The sequence below is a fragment of the Heterodontus francisci genome, chromosome 27 (genome assembly GCF_036365525.1).
Source record: "Heterodontus francisci isolate sHetFra1 chromosome 27, sHetFra1.hap1, whole genome shotgun sequence".
Classification (NCBI taxonomy): domain Eukaryota; kingdom Metazoa; phylum Chordata; class Chondrichthyes; order Heterodontiformes; family Heterodontidae; genus Heterodontus; species Heterodontus francisci.
The window spans coordinates 19,016,486-19,035,328 of record NC_090397.1 but is presented as its reverse complement, the minus strand read 5'-3'; the positions used below and the strand labels follow the sequence as shown (position 1 = coordinate 19,035,328).

Here is an 18,843-nt window from a genome sequence, read left to right as displayed (position 1 = left end):
GTCCTTGTTCATAAGTCACTGAAAGCTAATATGCAGGTGCAGCAAGCAATTAGGAAGGCAAATGCTTTGTTGGCCTTTATTGCAAGAGGATTTGAGTACAGGAGTAAAAAGGTCTTGCTCTAATAGTATAGAGCCTTGACGAGCTGCACCTGGTATATTGTGTACAGGTTTGGTCTCCTTACCTAAGGAAGGATATACTTGCCATAGAAGGCTGCAGTGAAGGTTGACCAGACTGATCCCTGTGATGGTGGGATTGTCCTATGAGGAGACATTGAGGAGACTGGACCTATATTCTCTAGAGTTTAGAAGAATGAGAGATGATCTCATTGAAGCATACAAAATTCTTACAGGGAGTTACAGAGTGGAGGAGGAAGGATGTTTTCCCTGGCTGGGGGGGTGGGGGGGGGGGGGAGGTGGGTGGTGGTGGTTTAGAACCAGGGGACACAGCCTCAGAATAAGGAGTAGGCCATTTAGGACTGAGATGAGGAGGAACTTCTTCACTCAGAGGGTGGTGAATCTTTGGAATTCTGTACCCCAGAGGGGTGTGGAGGCTCAGTCATTGAGTACATTCAAGACAGAAATTGATTGTTTTCTAGATATTAAAGATATCAAGGGATATGGGGATAGTGCTGGAAAATGGAATTGAGGTAGAAGATCAGCCATGATCTAGTTGAATGGCGGAGCAGGCCCGAGAGGCCAAATGGCCTACCCCTGCTCCTATTTCCTATTGTCACGGACCTGAAATTATTTTTCTCCTCGGATTAAAAACAGTGTGTGTGCCTTTAAAACTCTTGTTAAAAACAGTGCACCTTTAAGGGAGAGACAGTTCTGGAATTCCTGAGACACAGTGTGCAGCAGCTGCATTTTGTTACCCTGGGCAACAGCAGGAGAGAGAGAGAGGTCACATGATAATGTTTCCACTTGGCTGTGTGTAAAACTGGCAGAAACCAGCTGAAACCAGTTAGTTCTGAGAGACTTTCCAGCAAGGCAAACTGAAAAAGGAGTTGTTTATTCTCTCTCAGCAGAAAATTCTATTAGGAGCTACAAGCCAAGTTAATTCCCTGAGTAAAGGAGAAAAAGCCTTCCTTTTCAAGAAACCATTTGTATTGCTGTGCTCATCGTTCAAAGAACTGTTTAATGCTTGTTGCAGCTGAAGAGTTGAATGCTTATTTACTGAAGGACTATTTTCATCAAATGTATGACCTTTAATTATTTTTCACATTAGAAGACCTCATCCATCAGGAACGTAACCTACAAAAACTTGCTTATTTTATTTATTCTTAAGAGCTGCTAACTTTTTTAAAACTCCACTTTTAAAACCGGTTAACTGTTAGTTTTTCTGAGTGTATGTGTGTGAATGCGGGAGTTAGGTTAAAATTAGAAGTTATAAGGTCTTTAGACATAGGTTTATCTTAATAGTGTTTAAGGAATTCGTTTTTTTAATAAATAGTTAATTTGTTGTTGGCTAAAGATACCTGGTTTGGTCTGTTTCATTCTGGAGTTACTAGAGTGTTTAATTTGGCTGTATTTCGATTGGGTGTGATAGTTAATAATATGCTGAGACCTGTGGAGTGATGAGACTGAATTAGCAGTGCGTTGCTCTCGCAGCGGTCGTATCACTATGTTCCTATGTTTCTATGTAAAATAAAACATGTGAGTGAGAAAGCTAGTTAGGAGAAAGTAGCCATTGTAAGGACCATGATTTATTTTCATGAAATGATTTCCAAAGTGGTTGAATATATTTCATGCAGATTCCAGGTTATAGAAATGTGTTCATTCCTTCTATAGTTTTGAAGTTATCCTTGTAGCTCTGACTAGCTTTCTACTTGTGACAATGAATGTCTTTCATTTCCTGGCCACTGTACCTTGCAGTCCATCACACAGAACAGAAGGAAACAACACAAATGTGGAATGTGAGGGGCCAATTCCAGGACCTGAGCCTCCAGTGGGAGTAGCACTTGGACGGGGTGCATTTCTGAAAGTGGCAGGCACACAGCCCGTGATTTTCCATCGTCCCCTCCTTCCAGAGAGCATTGAACCGCGGAATCATCCTTTGTTTCCTGTAGACTTGACTATTCCAATGCTCGCCTGGCTGGCCTCCTACCTTGTCCCCTGCATAAACTTCAGCTCATCCAAAACTTTGCTGCCCTTATCCTAACTCACACCAGCCCTATTTACCCAACCTCCCACTGTGCTCATTGACCTATATTGGCTCCAGTCTGGCAACACCTCGATTTTAAAATTCTCACCTTGTTCTCAAATCCCTCCATGTAATCTCCTCTAGCCCTACAATGTTTTGACATCTGTACACTGATTCAATTCTGGCCTCTTGCGCATCCCTGATTTCCATAGCTCCAATATTGGCAGCTGTGCCTTCAGTTGCCCAGGCCCTAAGCTCTGGAATTCCTTTCCCAAATCTCTCGACCTCTTTACTTCTCTCCTTTAAGAGCCTCCTTAAAACTGACCTCTTTGACCAAGCCTTTGACCACGTCTCCTAACATCTTCTTATGTGGGTTGGTATCAAATTTTGGTTAATACCACGACTGCAAAGTGCCTTGGGACATGTTATTATGTCAAAGGAGCTATAAAAATGCAAGCAGTTGCCATATTTAACTGGGGAGATAATTCACTCAAAGGCTTTGCTGATATTAAAACTGTCTTTTATGGCTGCAGAAACTCAGCTGAAAAATAAACTGAGCAAATGCAAAATAAAATTTCCATATTATTGTATTTTATACCACGCTCATGTCGATTACTTGGTATAAAGTGTGGTATAAGGATGTAAAGGGTTAACACCGAAGACGGTGAGAGAGACCCCTCCCACTGTATGAGCGATGGTGTAACAGTCACATGAGATAGGCTTGAGAAGAAGAAGGTATAGCAGCATGAAGGATGCTAGCATAGGTGGCTTGTGGAGAGTGTACATAGTAATAATAAAGAGTTGTTAGTTAACCTTTACTGGAATCTAAGAATTTCTCTATGCTACTAATACAAACCCAACAACCCAACATAAAGCTCCTTAATATGGGTAAGATATGACTTGGATTTGCAGTCTTGAAAGTCATTTAGCCTCTCACAGTTCTGTATTCAGCAGCTCACCAACAAGTCAATGGTTATTGAAGCAGAGTCAAAAACAAGCTAGCATTCATAACCAAAACATACCTTCAAAGAACTGCAGTGTGATAGTAGATCATCTAGTAACACTGGAATGTTAAATAATACTACTACCCTTCAATATTGTAATACAACATGTCTTCAGTGTTGCATTTTTAAGTTTGGCATCTTTAATCTGTTTACTGCCTCTATTTATAACCTTCCATGAGCTGCTTATTAAAAACGTACTGACCTCTGGATGCAAGTTGACAATGGTCACTTGTAAACTTAACCTTGTGCTAACATTGGTTCCTGCTTACACAAAGGTACAGATTAATAAATGCCTACACTGGACATTAGAATTCAAGGTCACTTACAATCTTCACTTGGGGAGGGTGCGGGGAGGGACATGACAATGCAAGAGGAATGATTCTTGGATATATTTTGGAAGCCTTTCTGTCACTTTATACTGACAGGCATGTGAATGGACACTGTCAGATTGTGCTCCCGAGGTGTATCTCCATTTTATCGCATCAGAATTTCACCCCAGATATATTTTAATAACAGCTGAAGGTCTGATTTTTGAGCACCTCTGTTTAACATTTTAAAGAGGATATAGGGTGCCTTTGACAAACTCTGAGTTTCTGTGTGTGAGTGACTGACAGAGCAAATATGTCAAACACACATACATCCTTTCCCTTTGGCACTGTGCCGTGATGAATCTCAGTCATAGGTTCACATATTGATTGCTAATCATGATCTAAGAGGTATGTGAAGTGAATCATAGCATTTATTAATTATGGGTAATGTTAGTGACTGAAATTGGAAATGTAGACTGGTAAATTGCATAGGATGCAATAATCTACTTTTAAAAGTCTATTCTACTTTCAACAGGCAGTAAAGTTCGAATGGCATCTTAACAGCCCTCTTGTGGAATTCTTACTTGATCGTTCAATCAGGAATATTCGAGTAGCACATCAATTGTGCTGGTAAGTGTATAGATATCAACTTCTCCTTTCTAATTCAGGGTCAGCCGTGATTGAAGACTCCAACAAAGAAATTCCAGCCTGTCCTGATTTTCACTGTCTCCACCTGTTGGAAACAGGACAATAAAGTGACCCCCCAGATTCGCAGCAATGTATTTCCCCACTCTGCTCCTGACCCCACCATTTTGGATGGGGCCTCTGCTTGGGTGGCCCAGGTGTACTCTCTGCAGTGGTTGCCATGTATTGAGTGGCCTACCCAGCACCCCTTAAGGGAAATGTTGCAGGCCACTCAAGAGAAGGCTAGTCTTTTGAGTGTTTTTAAAAACATTTTCATGGGGCCACAATTCCTGGCCCCATAAAAATCTTCCAGTCCTCTGTATGCCCAATCCCCCCACTACCCACCCCCACCAGAATATAACTTGCATCTCGGCTCCACATCAGTGTTGCTGGAATGACTGCCCCCCATCACCACCACCACCACCCCCCCCCCAAAACCACCCAACCAGTTAAGTGGCCTGTGCAGGCCAACACAACTCTTGCAGCTGACCTGCAATACTGAAATGAGGCCTGGATCTCAAATTGGCTCCAGCCTCTCAGCAGGGTCTTCAGGTGGGCAATGCCAGCAGACCTCAAGCTGTCTGCTAACTGTCACAGAACCGTATTTATTTTCTCCTCAGATTAAAATAGTGTGCCTTTAAGACTCTGTTAAAAACAGAGTACCTTTAAGACGGAGAAAAGCTTTTGGATTTCTGGGGCACAGTGTGCCAGCTGCATTTTGTTACCTAGGCAACAGCAGGAGAGAGCGGTTACATGGTATAATGTTTCCACTTAACTGTGTAAAAAACCGTCTGAAACCGGTTTTGAAAGACTCTCCAGCGAAGCGTGTTACTGAAGAGAAGAGCTGTCTATTTTTCTCAACAAAAATTCTGCAAGGAACTACAGGCCTAGTTAATTGCCTAAGGAGGAAATAACCCTTTGAAAAGACCATTTGTATTAATGAAGTAAAGTTTCGACTGAGAGACTGTCAGTTATAAAATTCAAGTTGACATATTGGTGTGCTCATCGTTGAAAGAACTGATTGATGACTGCTGCAGACAAAGTGTTTTGAATGCCTATCGAGAATAGACTATTTCATCAAATCCGCGTGGAGACTTCGACTGGCATTTGATTATTTTTGCACTAGAATACCTCATCCATCAGGAACATAACCCACAAAGATGTATTTATTTATTCTTAAGTAACAGTTAATTTTTTAAAACTCCACTTATAAAGCCAGTTAACTGTTAGTTTTGAATGTATGTGTGTGAATGGGGGAGTTAGGTTAAAATAAGAAGTTATAAGGTCTTTAGACATAGGTTTATCTTAATAGTGTTTAAGATTTAGTTTTAATAGATAGTTAATTTGTTGTTGTCTAAAGATATATGGTTTGGTCTGTTTTATTCTTGGGGTTACTAGACTGTTTAATTTGGCTATTTTCTCGTTGCGTGAGAAACCTTTTATAATATGCTGCAACGTGTGGAGTCATGGGACTGAATTGACTGTGCATTGCTTCCACCTTGGTCGTAACATAACTGTTAAGATTTACTGCCATCTGCCTCAGATGCTTTTGAAAAAACTAGTTAAAAAGATCTGAAGAAGGATCTCTGACCTGAAATGTTAACTCTGCTTCTCTCTCCACAGATGCTGCCAGACTTGCTGAGTTTTCTAGCATTTCCTGTTTTTATTTTACATTAAAAAGATCTAAACTCCTTCAGTGCTGTTTCTTGAGAGAAGTCAACTTCTGTATAAAACACTAGTTAGGCCTCAACTGGAGTATTGTGTCCAATTCTGGGTACCACATATTAGAAAGGATATGAATGCCTTAACAAGAGGGAGAAGGGGAAATTTATTAGAATGGCACCAGGGATGATGAACTTCAGTTATGTGGAGAGACTGGTGAAGCTGAAATTGCTCCCTTCAGAGCAGTAAGATTAAGGAGAGATTTAATAGAGATTGTTCAAAACTATGAAGGCTTTTGAAAAGGGAGAAATTGTTTCCACAGGCAGGAGGGTTGGTAACCAGAGGACACAGATTTAAGATAATTGGAAAGAAAAGAACACGAGGAGACTTGTGACACTGTGAGTTGTGACGATCTGAAATGTGCTGCCTGAATGGGTGATGGAAGCAAATTCAGTAGTAGCTTTCTAAAGGAGAAACTTACAGGGCTATGGGGAAAGAGCAGGGAAATGGGACTACTTGGATAACTTTTTCAAAGAGCTGGCATAGTCATGATGGGCCGAATGGCTACCTTCTGTGTGGTATCATTCTATGATTCCTGATAGTACAAAGTTGTTATTTGTGCTAAAAAAAAAATCAAATAATTTGAATAAAATGGCTTTGAACTCCATCCAGTAAGTTCACCAGAAACAAGAGTTTGGTCACAGTACTCTAATGGAATGTATTGAATGCTTTATCAGTGAGATTCATTTTCCATCAAGGCAGTTTGGGTTGTCACACACTATTGGAATGCAATAGTCCATTCACCTGTCTACATAGTAGCTGAAACAGTAAGGCTTTGTTTTCTTTCTCTTGTTAACAATTGTTTCTTGCTTAACACACATCATTTACACATTGTCTTCTAAATATTCTGCCTATTGACTGTGAATGTGTAGAAATTCCAGCCTGTGCATTCACAATGTAAATGGTACAGTTTGAAGAGTGTGTTTTCTAAAGCAAGGATTTCATCATGCTTCTGTATTAGGTCTACCCCTGTTCACCGGTGCAAGCAGAAACCTAAGGTTCTGAAGGGAGAGGCTGCATCAGGAAGGGCTCAGCCTTGGATATCTTCTGGCTATGACCATGAAGGCAATGGAAGAATCAAAAAGACCACCAAGTGCTCTTGTCATCCAGAGCCAGCATGCTGCCTCCTAGGCTTTACCTATTGTGCTGCTGAAACCCAATCAAGAGTCGGCTCCGGCAAGGACTGCAGGCACATGATGGTATATCTCACTGAAGTGGCATCAAGTTGACCACTCTCTCCCCAAGCACCCTCAATGTGAACTGTTGCTTAATCTAAGACAGTCATATGTTCACTGACACTGAATCTGAGGATGTTCTTTTTAAAGACCTGCTAACAGCGCCGAGGTAGCATGTGGGTAACATACCCAACTTATCAGTGGCACCACATGGCAGGGGTGCATTTCACTCCAGTTATTTGAGGCAACTCATAAAGCTTTGTGGCTTTAAGTGTTCGTAGGGATTTTTTCCTCTGTGAACTGGACTACCCATTGGTGGTGGTGTTAACTTGTGGTGATAGTATAAAATGGCCAAGATTAGATTGGATCAGATTGGTGCCCATTATCTGTCTCTACTGGTTTTCATTTCCATTGAAGTCAATGATAGGGAAAATCGTCCATGTGGTGTACATTGGACAGCTTACTCGGTAAGTCCCATTTAATACTACAGCTAAAACTTAAGTTGATCCTCAGTAGCATTACCTCCAATGGAGACTGTGCTGGAGATACCCCAGCTGACTCAGTATGCATTTACATGAAACCTAGTAGAATTTCAACAGCAGTGTGACACAGAAGGGCCACTTTTCTTCTGCCTGCTCCAATCTCTCGTTGCTTTGCTACTGTTTAATGCTCGATAGCACATGAACTGCCATCCAGATAAGGTTGCAACCAGCAGAATGTGAGGGGTAGGCTTGGGATATAGTTAAAAACTAGCATAGGTTAGAAAATCCATCTTTTTCAAACCAAGTCTAGATAGTTGAGAATAAGCTTCAAAGCTGAGCAGTCATGCAGCTAGCGATGAGGTAAAGCTTCATTCTGCAGTATAAATGTGGTGCCTACTGTAGGCTAGAATTGGCAGATTGATGCTTTATATTTGGAACACTCAGTACTATGTGCTCCACTGGCTTTGCAACAGTCCGTAACAGATCCGCAGACAGTGGAACTATCTTTTATTTGGTGTTAATATGCTGGATAGGGTCCCAGATGCTGTTTAATCAGCTTGTTTATATTCTGCAGCAGCTGGAGCAACATAAAAACAACTACACATGTGCAAGCTTGCAAATGCCCCATTGATAAGTTGCAGATTGCAGCTACACATTGGTTGTTATAACTTCTCTTGTTGGCTGTGTCTAAAACTGTCTTCCTTCCCCCTCCCTTGCCTCTATGCTTCTTTCAGATATGAGCACAGTTATTTCTTGCTCTTACAAAGAAGGGAGATTTAGTGCAATGTTATTGGAAGATGTGATATCGCAATCAGTGTCAGTATAAGATTTATCTAGTTAGCTGGTATTCCCAAGCTTGGGAAGGAAAAGGAACGAGTAGGAGGAATACTGGAAGATGGGTGGATTCAAAGAAAGACACATGGAGAATATTAGGAGAGGGGATAAAATGAAAGGTCACAAGACGTGAAACATTAACTCTTTTTCTCGCCACAGATGCTGTCTGACCTGCTGAGTATTTCCAGCATTTTCTGTTTTGTTTCAGATTTCCAGCATCTGCAGTATTGTGCTTTTGTATTAGTGTTTAATTCACTGCCACTTCTCTTCTAAGAATGCACACCTTGAAGAAGTTCTGCTCTTCTCTCTGACGGGATTTCTGATTGTCTCTTCTACCTTGTTCACCTTCATTGATTTCTATTTCCCTTCTTATGTTTGATCAGGTAATGATCAAAACTTGCTTACACAGCCACATCTCCTTCCTCAGCAGCTGTTTCCATGCTCCAACTTATGAAAAGTCACACAGACCTGAAACGTTAACTCTGTGTTGCCTGACCTGCTGAGTATTTCCAGCATTTTCGCTGTTTGTTGTGAGAAAATGACTTTCAGGTTGCTCCAGATAAAATTACAACATCATTATCTGACACTGATAGTTCTTTTCAGCTCATGTGCCAGCTTCTTAAATACTGGAAAAGGAACACCAGTTTTTTGCACTGAGATTGGAGGTTGTCAGAAACAAACGGATCAGGCAAAGGGTGGAACATCGCCTGTCACAATTAAGTTGGATATTCCTTTTTCCCACTGTTGGTTCCACATGGTCTTGAGGCAGAATAGCTTAAGATGAGTGGATACTTTCGGAGTCACAATTGCACATTTGATTACTTAGTGTTCATTCCCAAGAAGTTCACACAGATAACCACTAAAGTACTAAAATACAGTTCTTTTAAACTTTGTTTTCCTTAAAGGGTTAGTCTGTCATCTTATTTACTTATTAATACCAAGTTTCTTCAAGACTATTTGCAGCTGTTTTTGGATGCAAGGGTGTGATTAATTGCCTTTATTTGAGCATTTCTGTCACAGTAATTACAGAATTGCCTGGGTTTGGAAATTAAATAGGGAGTGGGGTTGGAATGGTGTTTAAGTTTTACTTAATTTAAAAAATTACATTGATCTGGTTGTTTTAAGGGTTTAAACGACAGGATTACTGTGATGTGTGATGCCTGTTTGTAGGTGAGTTGTAACGGCAATTATATTGCGGCTTTAAAGTAGTAAAACATTACAGGAGTGTAATCAAACAAAAATTGACGCTGAACCAAAGAACAAGATATTAGGACAGTTGACCAAAAGAGATTGGTTTTAAGGGGTGTCCTGCAGGGGGAGAGACAGGTAGAGAGGTTGAGGATGAAATGCCAGAGCTTCAGGCTGAGGAAGTTTAAGGCGTAGCCAACGATGGCAGGGAAAAGGAAGTGGTGATGCACAAGAGGCCAGAATTAGAGGAATGCAAAGATCTCTGAGGGAGCTGGAGGAAGTTACAGAGGTAGAGATGGGCGAGGCCACAGAGGGAAGGATTAAAATGGAGGTGTTGGTGGACTGGGAGCTAATGTAGGTCAGCGAGCACAGGGATGTCGGTTCGCTGAACTTGTCACTCAGCTATATTCTGTAACTGAGAGCTGATTTAATTCCGTTTATGCATTCCTGGTGGGTATCTCTGTATTACCATGCAGGAAGAAAGCCTGCACCATCTATGTTAGCGCAGACAATATCCAGAGAGTCTGGTGAGGAGTTACATTAAGACAGAATGCACTAGGGTCATGTGTACCTGGGAGTATAAAACATCTTCTTCCAGCATCTGTTCCTACAAATCCTGCTTTCATACACTTTTAGTGCAATGATTGCTGTTTGCAGCATGAGGCAATGGACCTTTTGATAAGTGAAGCATAGCCTGGAAAATTCATTCAAAAGATAATAGCAAATGAAAGCTAACCATGGTATTGCTCTCACCGCCATATTAAAGGAGATTTTGGCCCACATATTTTAAATAGGTTTGTGGCTCAATTAAACTAGGGGACAAAGGAATGTCGCGTAAATTGCTTCAATCACCCTGGCACCAATCAGCACAATCATTTCTAGCCTTATGTATTTTTAGGGTTAATCAGCATCGAAAAGATATAATGATGTTATGCCCCATCATCAAAGTTATCAATAATACTGACTCAGCATAAACTCAATCCAAGAATTCCCTGCTCACCTTCCTCTGGATTGCCATGGGGTCCAGGAAAGGGACAGATGGCAGTGATTGTCTTGTGAAATTATTTTTGGCATGAGAGACTCTGAAAAGCTGTAAAATGAAACTAAATAAAGTACAATCAATTCCTCCAAAACCTCCTCGAAAATAAAGCCAAGGTTTCCACTGCGATTACTAGTCCATGGTTTGCACGTCCATTCAAGTTTATGGAGGGAAAATTGCCTCTCGGCAAGCTCAGGAGCAGAAACACAGCCTTGAACTTCTGTTAAAGCTAGTAGGCAAGTATAAAAGATAATCAAAAAGGCCACTGGAATGTTACACTTTATTTCAAGGGGTGAAACAGCACATCTGGAATACTGTGTTCAGTTTTAGACACTGCAACTCAGGAAGGATATATTGACTTTGGAGGGCATACAGCACAAATTTACCAGAATGACATCAGGTGCTGGATTTTCAATTCGGGATTGGGTAACTGACGGCCGGATCATTTCAGTGACGTCGTGCATATTTTAAAGGGAAAGGCCCTAATTGGCCCATAGGCAAGTTCGGCACGGATGTAGTCTGGAGGCAGGAACTCGTGATGGAGAGTGATTTTAAAATGTAAATGGCACCCATGACTGAGCTTGCCATTGCCTTTGAAAATGTAGCAGCAGGGTTAGCAGAGGGCCAGTGGGTAGGGGACTGCCACAGGTAATGGGAGGCCTCAGGGTATTGTGAACAACAACACAAATAGCAGAAATCAACTCCCCCAATAGGTGCAGTCTCTTATGGCACTGACGCTTTGTCACTTGCAGGCAGCTGACTCTTGGGCAGTACACCAGATGTTGTGGGTAGCGTCTTCTTCCCCTTGCAGCCCCTTGCTCTGCTCCTCTGGCCTCCTCCTAACCAGGATGATGCATCTGCTGATGCTCCTCCTCACTACTCTCTCCAGTGTCAGAGTAGCCCTGTCCCATCTCAACAGCTTCACCTGTCGCACATTGGTTTACCAAGGACTCCTCAAGCCACCTCTGAGGCCCAAGTGATGCCAGCAGCCTCACATCCTTCTCAAGAGTCCAAACACTCACTCATCACTAAGGCAAGCCTCTCAGCACCAGAGATGGTAACTCCGTACCACTGCAGGAGCAACTGAGTTTAAATCTCCTGTTTTATACAACTTTTGCATATTGCAGTCATGAGCACTCATGGCTCCTCACTGTGTTCCTGACAGCTATGCCCCAACATGTCCTAGAGCCTCCTTTTGCCCCATACTTCTCTATTGAAAATTCCAAACTGTTGCTCTGCAGATTCCTGATGAGCTCTAGAACAAGCTCAACAAGCAGTTAATTGACGGCATGAAGGTTGCCGGCTCCCCCTTCCCGCCCTCCCTTTGAAAATTACATTGCGTTCCTGAGGTGTCGTGAACCAGTGACACCTTCCAAGTGCTCGAATTTCCAAGCCTGCCTGCACCCAAACTTGCCCTCACGAGCAATTGAAAATTCAGTGCCAGGTCTTCGAGGGTTTAATTATGGGGACAGTGCACATGTCTTGTGTTTTCTTTGATTAAAATTGAGGCATGATCTAATTGAGGTGTTTAAAATATTGAAAGGAATGAATAAGATAGATATGGAGAAACTCTTTCCTCTGCTGGAACAATCAAGAACAAGGGGACATAAAATTAAAATTAAAGCTAGACCATTTATGAGGAAATTCAGGAAGTACGTCTGCACACAAAGGGTAGTTAAAAATCTGGAATTCTCTTCCCCCAAAAATGCAGTGAATGTTGGTCATTGGGCTCTTTCAAGACTACGATAGATTTTTGTTAGGTAAGGTATCAAGGTGCTAACTGAGAGGTGAGTAAATGGAATGAAGGTGCAAATCAGCCATGGATTGAATTGAATTGAATGGCAAAGTAGGTTTGGGGGAGGGGGGGTGCGTGGGGAGCTGAATGTGCTACTTCACTTTCCAAGTTCCTTTAGCAGTTTCTAAATCCACCACTACTGCCAACTGCTCTTTTATGTATTTCAGATTTTCCCCCAGAGTAAAAATGATTCAATATCGTATTCTGCAGCATATGTTTAATTCCTTACCCTCACATCAGCTTTTTTGAAGCTGTTGGACAGCTTTTTTCTATATTTTCTAGGTTGACCTGTATGGATAAGTGATTCAGAAAGTGTTATTAATAAATATTCAGCATAGCTATGTGGAGGTGGTGCGGGGGATGGGTGGGGGGGGGGCGGTGGGCAAGCGTTTCTGATGGGCAATCATTGATGTCAACATTATCTTAATGCCTATCTTCAAATAGTCCTGGTCTAATTTTAGCACCAGAAGTTTGCTCCTTTGGGGAAAATTTCCCCCATTACATTGCAGAATATTATCCAGAAACTTGTGCCTTAAAAGGAACCATTTGACTGTTCCAGTGACCCTGATTTTTGAAGTGATTCTGTTAATGAAGTGAGATGAGTGCAGGTGCAGGTGCAAGTTGAGACTGTTCTTTGTGTTCTTTCACAGGTTACTGAAGGATGGCTTGGCAGACTCTCAATTTAAGGGAAGGTACAGCCAGCTGTTAGCAGCTGTGCTCTGCTCTTCAGGGCAAGCCATGCGAGAAGAATTCGATAAAGAGACCAAGCTCATCGACAGGTTGGCTGAGGTAGCTGAGAAAATCTGGGCAGCTGACCAATCCAAGCGCTCGGTGAGTAGAAGCAAGATCTGTCCAATGGCATCTTTGGTAAATGCTCACCCTACATAAAGGCCATTTACTTAGCCACTGCCTCGGGCTGATGTCATGATGCAAGGGAAAGAATTTTCAATACAAATGGAGTCATTTTCTTGTATATTTAATAGAAAAACCATAAGGTTCTTCCATTTTTTTTTATTTTAACTGTTTCACAACTTTATAATCATAATTTTCCCTTCAGCCCAATTGTTACCTCCCCTCTCCAGAAGCAGTGACCCTTGCTTGGATATGGAACCAGCTGTTCTCCAGTAACTTGCCCAACTGGCCATTTGCAAACCTTCCTCCCTTCTTGCTACCTTTTCTAGAATGACCTGTCTGGATAAATGCTTCAGAAGGTGTTGACATTATTAATAAATGTTCAGCATAAATGATGGGAGGTTGGGGGGGATGAGGGGTGGGGGGGAGGGGTTGCTGGGTGGCTCTCCTCCCTTCACTAGGAGCTGATTCTTCCACGATATGGTTTCCTTGGTAATGGCCATTTGTCAAGAGTGAGCACAGATTATGAGAGTCGGCAGTCTATTCATCTGCATGGAATATCACAGGTGAGCCTCAGACTGGCCTTGCCTGACATCCACACACAGTTTCCAGCAGTGAACGCCAGTTGGGAGCAGGAATCTTGACAGACTTTTCCATCTTCCTTCTTCCTAGCCTAGAGTACCAAAGTCTAACAATGTAAAGGCCTTCGCACAACCCCAGCAGAGATGAGCTAACTAAGTAGTGACTAGGGGTCAAAGCTGGCAGTTTATCAGTGCGTCGGGCTCAGTATCTACATAGTACTTTCACCCACAGAGCTATCAGGTAAATTATTCTTCATTAGCTGAACTGATTTTCTCTGCAAAACTGACAGACTGCACAGACAATCCTGAAACCTCATGCCTTTTGAGGCTGGGCATAATTTGCTTCTGATCATTATTTCTACACCTAGTGAGAGTGAATGCGAGATTGAACAGCTCCAGAGAAAGGACATGGGTTTGCGATGCAGGATTACTCCCCGCCCTTGCCTCTGATGCAGGCAGCACGCAGACTTCCTGCTGCCTGCTAATTTAAATGATTGCAGCTTGCAGCCAGCACTAAGTGTGCTGTTGAGTGGCTGCACACTTGAGCAGGGGTCGCAAAATTATGAGAGGCCAGCACGAGCTAAAGCTAGCCTGCACTACTTAAAGGGGAGGTGGATTGTGGCTGGAGCAGGTGCTGGAAAGTCATTCTAAAAGTGATTTGGACAAGGGGAATACTCAACAATGGCACAACATGGCAGAGAGCAGGGATCAAGATTCTCCGATTTTGGACTGGAGGCCTTGGTGTGGGAGGTGGAGAGAAGGAGATGTGACCTATCCACAACTGGTGCCAGGAGTTTAGCCCCGAGGACACGAATGCAGTGCCGCAAAAACTTCAATGGTCTCACATGAATGGTCAGCATCACTGAATGTATCTTCAAATGCCATATTCTACCAACTGCACCATTATCCTCGCACACTGTTCAATACACCATCCCTCCATCATTCACCTACTAACAATCTCTATCAATAATGACTGATACCTAACGTTCGTAACTTCACCTCACACCCACATTTCACAGCTTGCATACGCCGCCAGCTATTCAACCACATCACCCAAACACATTGCACCACGCTCACTAACACACTTCCCTCTCTCTTGTAGGACAAGGTGGCAAGTAACAGGAGGCAGCAGGAACTAACTGGCAGGGGACAGCATGGCTGCACGTCCTTACCCTGATGGAGAAGACAGTTTTCGTCATCATTGGCATGCCATTGCTCAGGTCGTGCCCAGCACCGGGGCTGAACCCATCAAAGATGATGGTATCCTGACACCTAATCCTGCTTCTCACAATCCACTTCCCCTCATCCCACACTCTCATCTGATTTACAAGCTGCAGATGGTGTAAGCATGTACCACTTGCTTTCCCTCTCGTCCCTCATCACAACCCTACTCTTGTGCCTTTCTCCTTTCAGATATCCAAGAAGTGCAATCTGGCCAGGCAGTGGAGGAAGAGCAAGAGGTGGCAGAGCAGAAAGATAGTAATGAAGAAGAAAAACCATCACTCGTTCACACACTCACAACCACCAGCTCAGATACTGACACTGCGCATACTTTAGAGGATAGGTTAGAGACTGGATTCGCACGTATTGAGACATGAGTGACCTGTAGCCAAGGCAGGGGACAAGGTTAGCAAAGGTGCCAGCTCACTGGAGGGTGAGGTCACACAGGATTCTGCTGCAGAGGACTTAAATGAGGATTTTAATAAGACGGCCTACAACAGAAGGCTGATGGACTATGCACACTGAAATGCTTGGTGCATTGGCAGGCCTGCCAGAAAGCCTACAGTCCATGTCAAGGAACATCGAGGAGTCCAGCACCAACTAGGCACAAGACTTTGTGCAGAGCTTGGAGCCCATACTTTCCAGTGTGGAAGTGGTGGCCAACTCCATTAGCACGCTTGCATACTCAACCATGATGCAGCATCCAATGGCCAATGTCTCTACTTCCATTGCAACACAAACAACCCAACAACTTGATGCTGCAGTGGAAGCTCAGACTGAAGTCATGCAAACTGAGCTTGCTGCCATGCAAATTCAGACTGCCTACATGGCTACAAGACACTTACGTTCAAAAGGGCTTGCAGTGTCTCAGAGCAGTCCAGCAATCTGTCCTGCAGCAGATTACTAGAATTACTGAGCCATCACCAGGGGGAGTGACAGTGGCTTTGTGGTGTGCCAACCTGCTGTCCTCTCTCAGGATGACAGCATTCCTGCTCCCAGCACTGCCACTCCACCAGTGCCCTTGCTGTTACCTGTCAGCGAGCCAGCCCAGACCGCTGCCACCCGTGCCAAGATGGTGCAGTCTGAAGTTGGGCCTTCTAGGGCTAGAGCTATTCAAGGTTAACCTGCAAAGCCATCTGCTGTCTTCCCCACTGAAAGTCAGCTGCCTTCCACCAGCCATGCTGCAGCTACTGAGGTAGTGCTACATAGGAGTATTGGCCAGGCAAAGGCACGTGGGAGACAGGCAGTAAGGAAATGCACAAGGATAAGTAGTTGATGTTTGTATGCAATATGGCATGGTTTAATTTATAAATTTGCTTTGGAAGATAATTTTGTGTGGCTTTAATTTTAGCATTATGACCAAGCAAATGCTGTGAGTGCAACAGGGGGAAGGTAAGGTTTGTGACTGTTAATGAATGGAGAATTAGGGTTGCATTTATTGAGCCATTCATGGACAGCCCGGCCAGAAAGGGGCTATCTAGGTTTCTGCCTTCCTCCCCCTCTTCCTCCTCCTCCTCAGCTGGTCACCATATATCTGGTTGCAAGGGCTGTGCCCTCATGATGGTGAGGTTGTGCAGGATGCAGCAGACCACCAGAAGTCTTTACACCTGCCCTGCTGAGTGCTGCAGGGTTCCTCCAGAGTGGTAGAGTGGTCCAGGCAGCGTAAGCATTGTTTAAGCACCCCAATGGTCTGCTGTATCACATTTCGTATGGCAGCATGTCTTTTCTTGGATGCATGCTTCCCATGTGTATGTGGGTTGTGCCCCAGTGTCATGAGCCATGTCATCAAAGGATAGCCCATGTCGCCCAGTATCGACCCTCTGGTTTGTCGTGATGGCTTAAATGCAGATAGCGCAGTAGACAGCTGCAGAATGAAGGCATCATGAATGATGCCAGGACACTAGACATTGACCTGCATGGTACTCTGCATATGATTAGCTCGACGTTCCAGTACATCTCAGGGTTAACATGTGGCAGCCACAAAGTGACGTTCATGCAGTCGATGTCAACCTGCAACATGGAGAAGCCTGCACCTCCACGAAGCCACATGCACACTCTGCCCACTTCCCTCTGGCAAGAGAGAATAAAATGTATTCAGCAGTCTTTGACTATGGACCCTCAGTGGCTTCCCTTATGCAAAAGTGGATGGTAAACTGGGAGATATTGCAATTATTGCCTGCTCCAGCCTGTAAGGAGCCAGAGACATAAATGTTCATGACTGAAGTCACCTTCACAGCCTATAGCAGTGCCGTCCTCACCCTGCTCTGAGGTTGCAGTTGTGGCTGCAGCAGATGGCAGAATTCAGTGAGGGCGTCCTTAGTGAAGCAGACATCTAACACACTGTTCCATGCTGAGGTTCAAGTCGGAGAGTTGCTCCCTGAACTCCCTGAGTGGATATGGTTTCCTGCTGAAAGCCCTGTTCCCCCTCCTCCTTCCTCTTCCTGTAGCTTGTCCTGCTCTTTGTGCCCTCTGTTCATTCTCCCTGTCATGCGGCAGGCCAAGGGAGATGCTTGCTACTGCACCCATGTCTGGGAACAAGTTTTCTTCTTTTGGGCCTCCTTATCTCGAGAGACAATGGATATGCGCCTGGAGGTGGTCAGTGGTTTGTGAAGCAGCGCCTGGAGTGGCTATAAAGGCCAATTCTGGAGTGACAGGCTCTTCCACAGGTGCTGCAGAGAAATTTGTTTGTCGGGGCTGTTGCACAGTTGGCTCTCCCCTTGCGCCTCTATCTTTTTTCCTGCCAACTACTAAGTCTCTTCGACTCGCCACAATTTAGCCCTGTCTTTATGGCTGCCCGCCAGCTCTGGCGAATGCTGGCAACTGACTCCCACGACTTGTGATCAATGTCACACGATTTCATGTCGCGTTTGCAGACGTCTTTATAGCGGAGACATGGACGGCCGGTGGGTCTGATACCAGTGGCGAGCTCGCTGTACAATGTGTCTTTGGGGATCCTGCCATCTTCCATGCGGCTCACATGGCCAAGCCATCTCAAGTGCCGCTGACTCAGTAGTGTGTATAAGCTGGGAGTGTTGGCCGCTTCAAGGACTTCTGTGTTGGAGATATAGTCCTGCCACCTGATGCCAAGTATTCTCCGAAGGCAGCCTTCGGGAACAAGTGATTGGTGCAGAATTCTTGAGGTCAGGACAAAGTCCTTCAGCATGTGCCACACTGCTCTGTGTAGACCTTAACAACTTTAAACAAAGAAAGGAAGGGGAGTGGCAATTTTGATCAAAGGAACAATTACAACTGTGAGGAGGGATGATATGTTGGAAGGTTCATCAAATGAGGCCATATGGATCAAGCTAAGGAACAAAAAAGGGGCAATCACACTGCTGGGAGTGCACTATAGACCCCCAAATAGTCAGAGGGAGATAAAAGAGCAGATATGCAGGCAAATCTCTGAGAAATGCAAGAACAATCGGGCAGTAATAGTAGGGGATTTTAACTACTGCAATATTAACTGGAATAGTTTTAGTGTGAAAGGAATTGAGGGAGCAGAATTCATGAGGTGCATTCAGGAGAACTTTTTTGCCCAGTACATAGCAAGTCCAACAAGAGAGGGCGCAGTTTGAGACTTAGTGTTAGGAAATGAAGATGGACAGGTGGAAGGAGTGGCAGTGGGAGAGCATTTTGGTGGTAGTGATCATAATTCAGTCAGTTTTAACATAATTATGGAAAAGGACCGAGCTAGAACAGGAGTTAGAGTTCTTAATTGGGGAAAGGCCAATTTTTCTAAACTGAGGAGTGATTTAGCGAAAGTGGACTGGAAACAACTACTTGAAGGTAAGTCAGTGTCAGAGCAGCGGGAGATATTC

The 18,843-nt window shown here is 43.8% G+C and overlaps 1 protein-coding gene across 2 annotated transcripts in view; it reads left to right on the top strand.

Moving 5' to 3' along the window:
• LOC137384681 (phosphatidylinositol 3-kinase C2 domain-containing subunit gamma-like) overlaps positions 1–18,843 on the top strand; it is a 202,914-nt gene that overhangs the window by 100,764 nt on the left and 83,307 nt on the right. For both annotated transcript variants that reach the window (XM_068058945.1, XM_068058946.1), the window contains exons 18-19: positions 3,988–4,082; positions 13,022–13,202. In XM_068058945.1, coding sequence (XP_067915046.1) covers positions 3,988–4,082; positions 13,022–13,202 — 276 coding nt within the window. The remainder of the gene's footprint in view (positions 1–3,987; positions 4,083–13,021; positions 13,203–18,843) is intronic.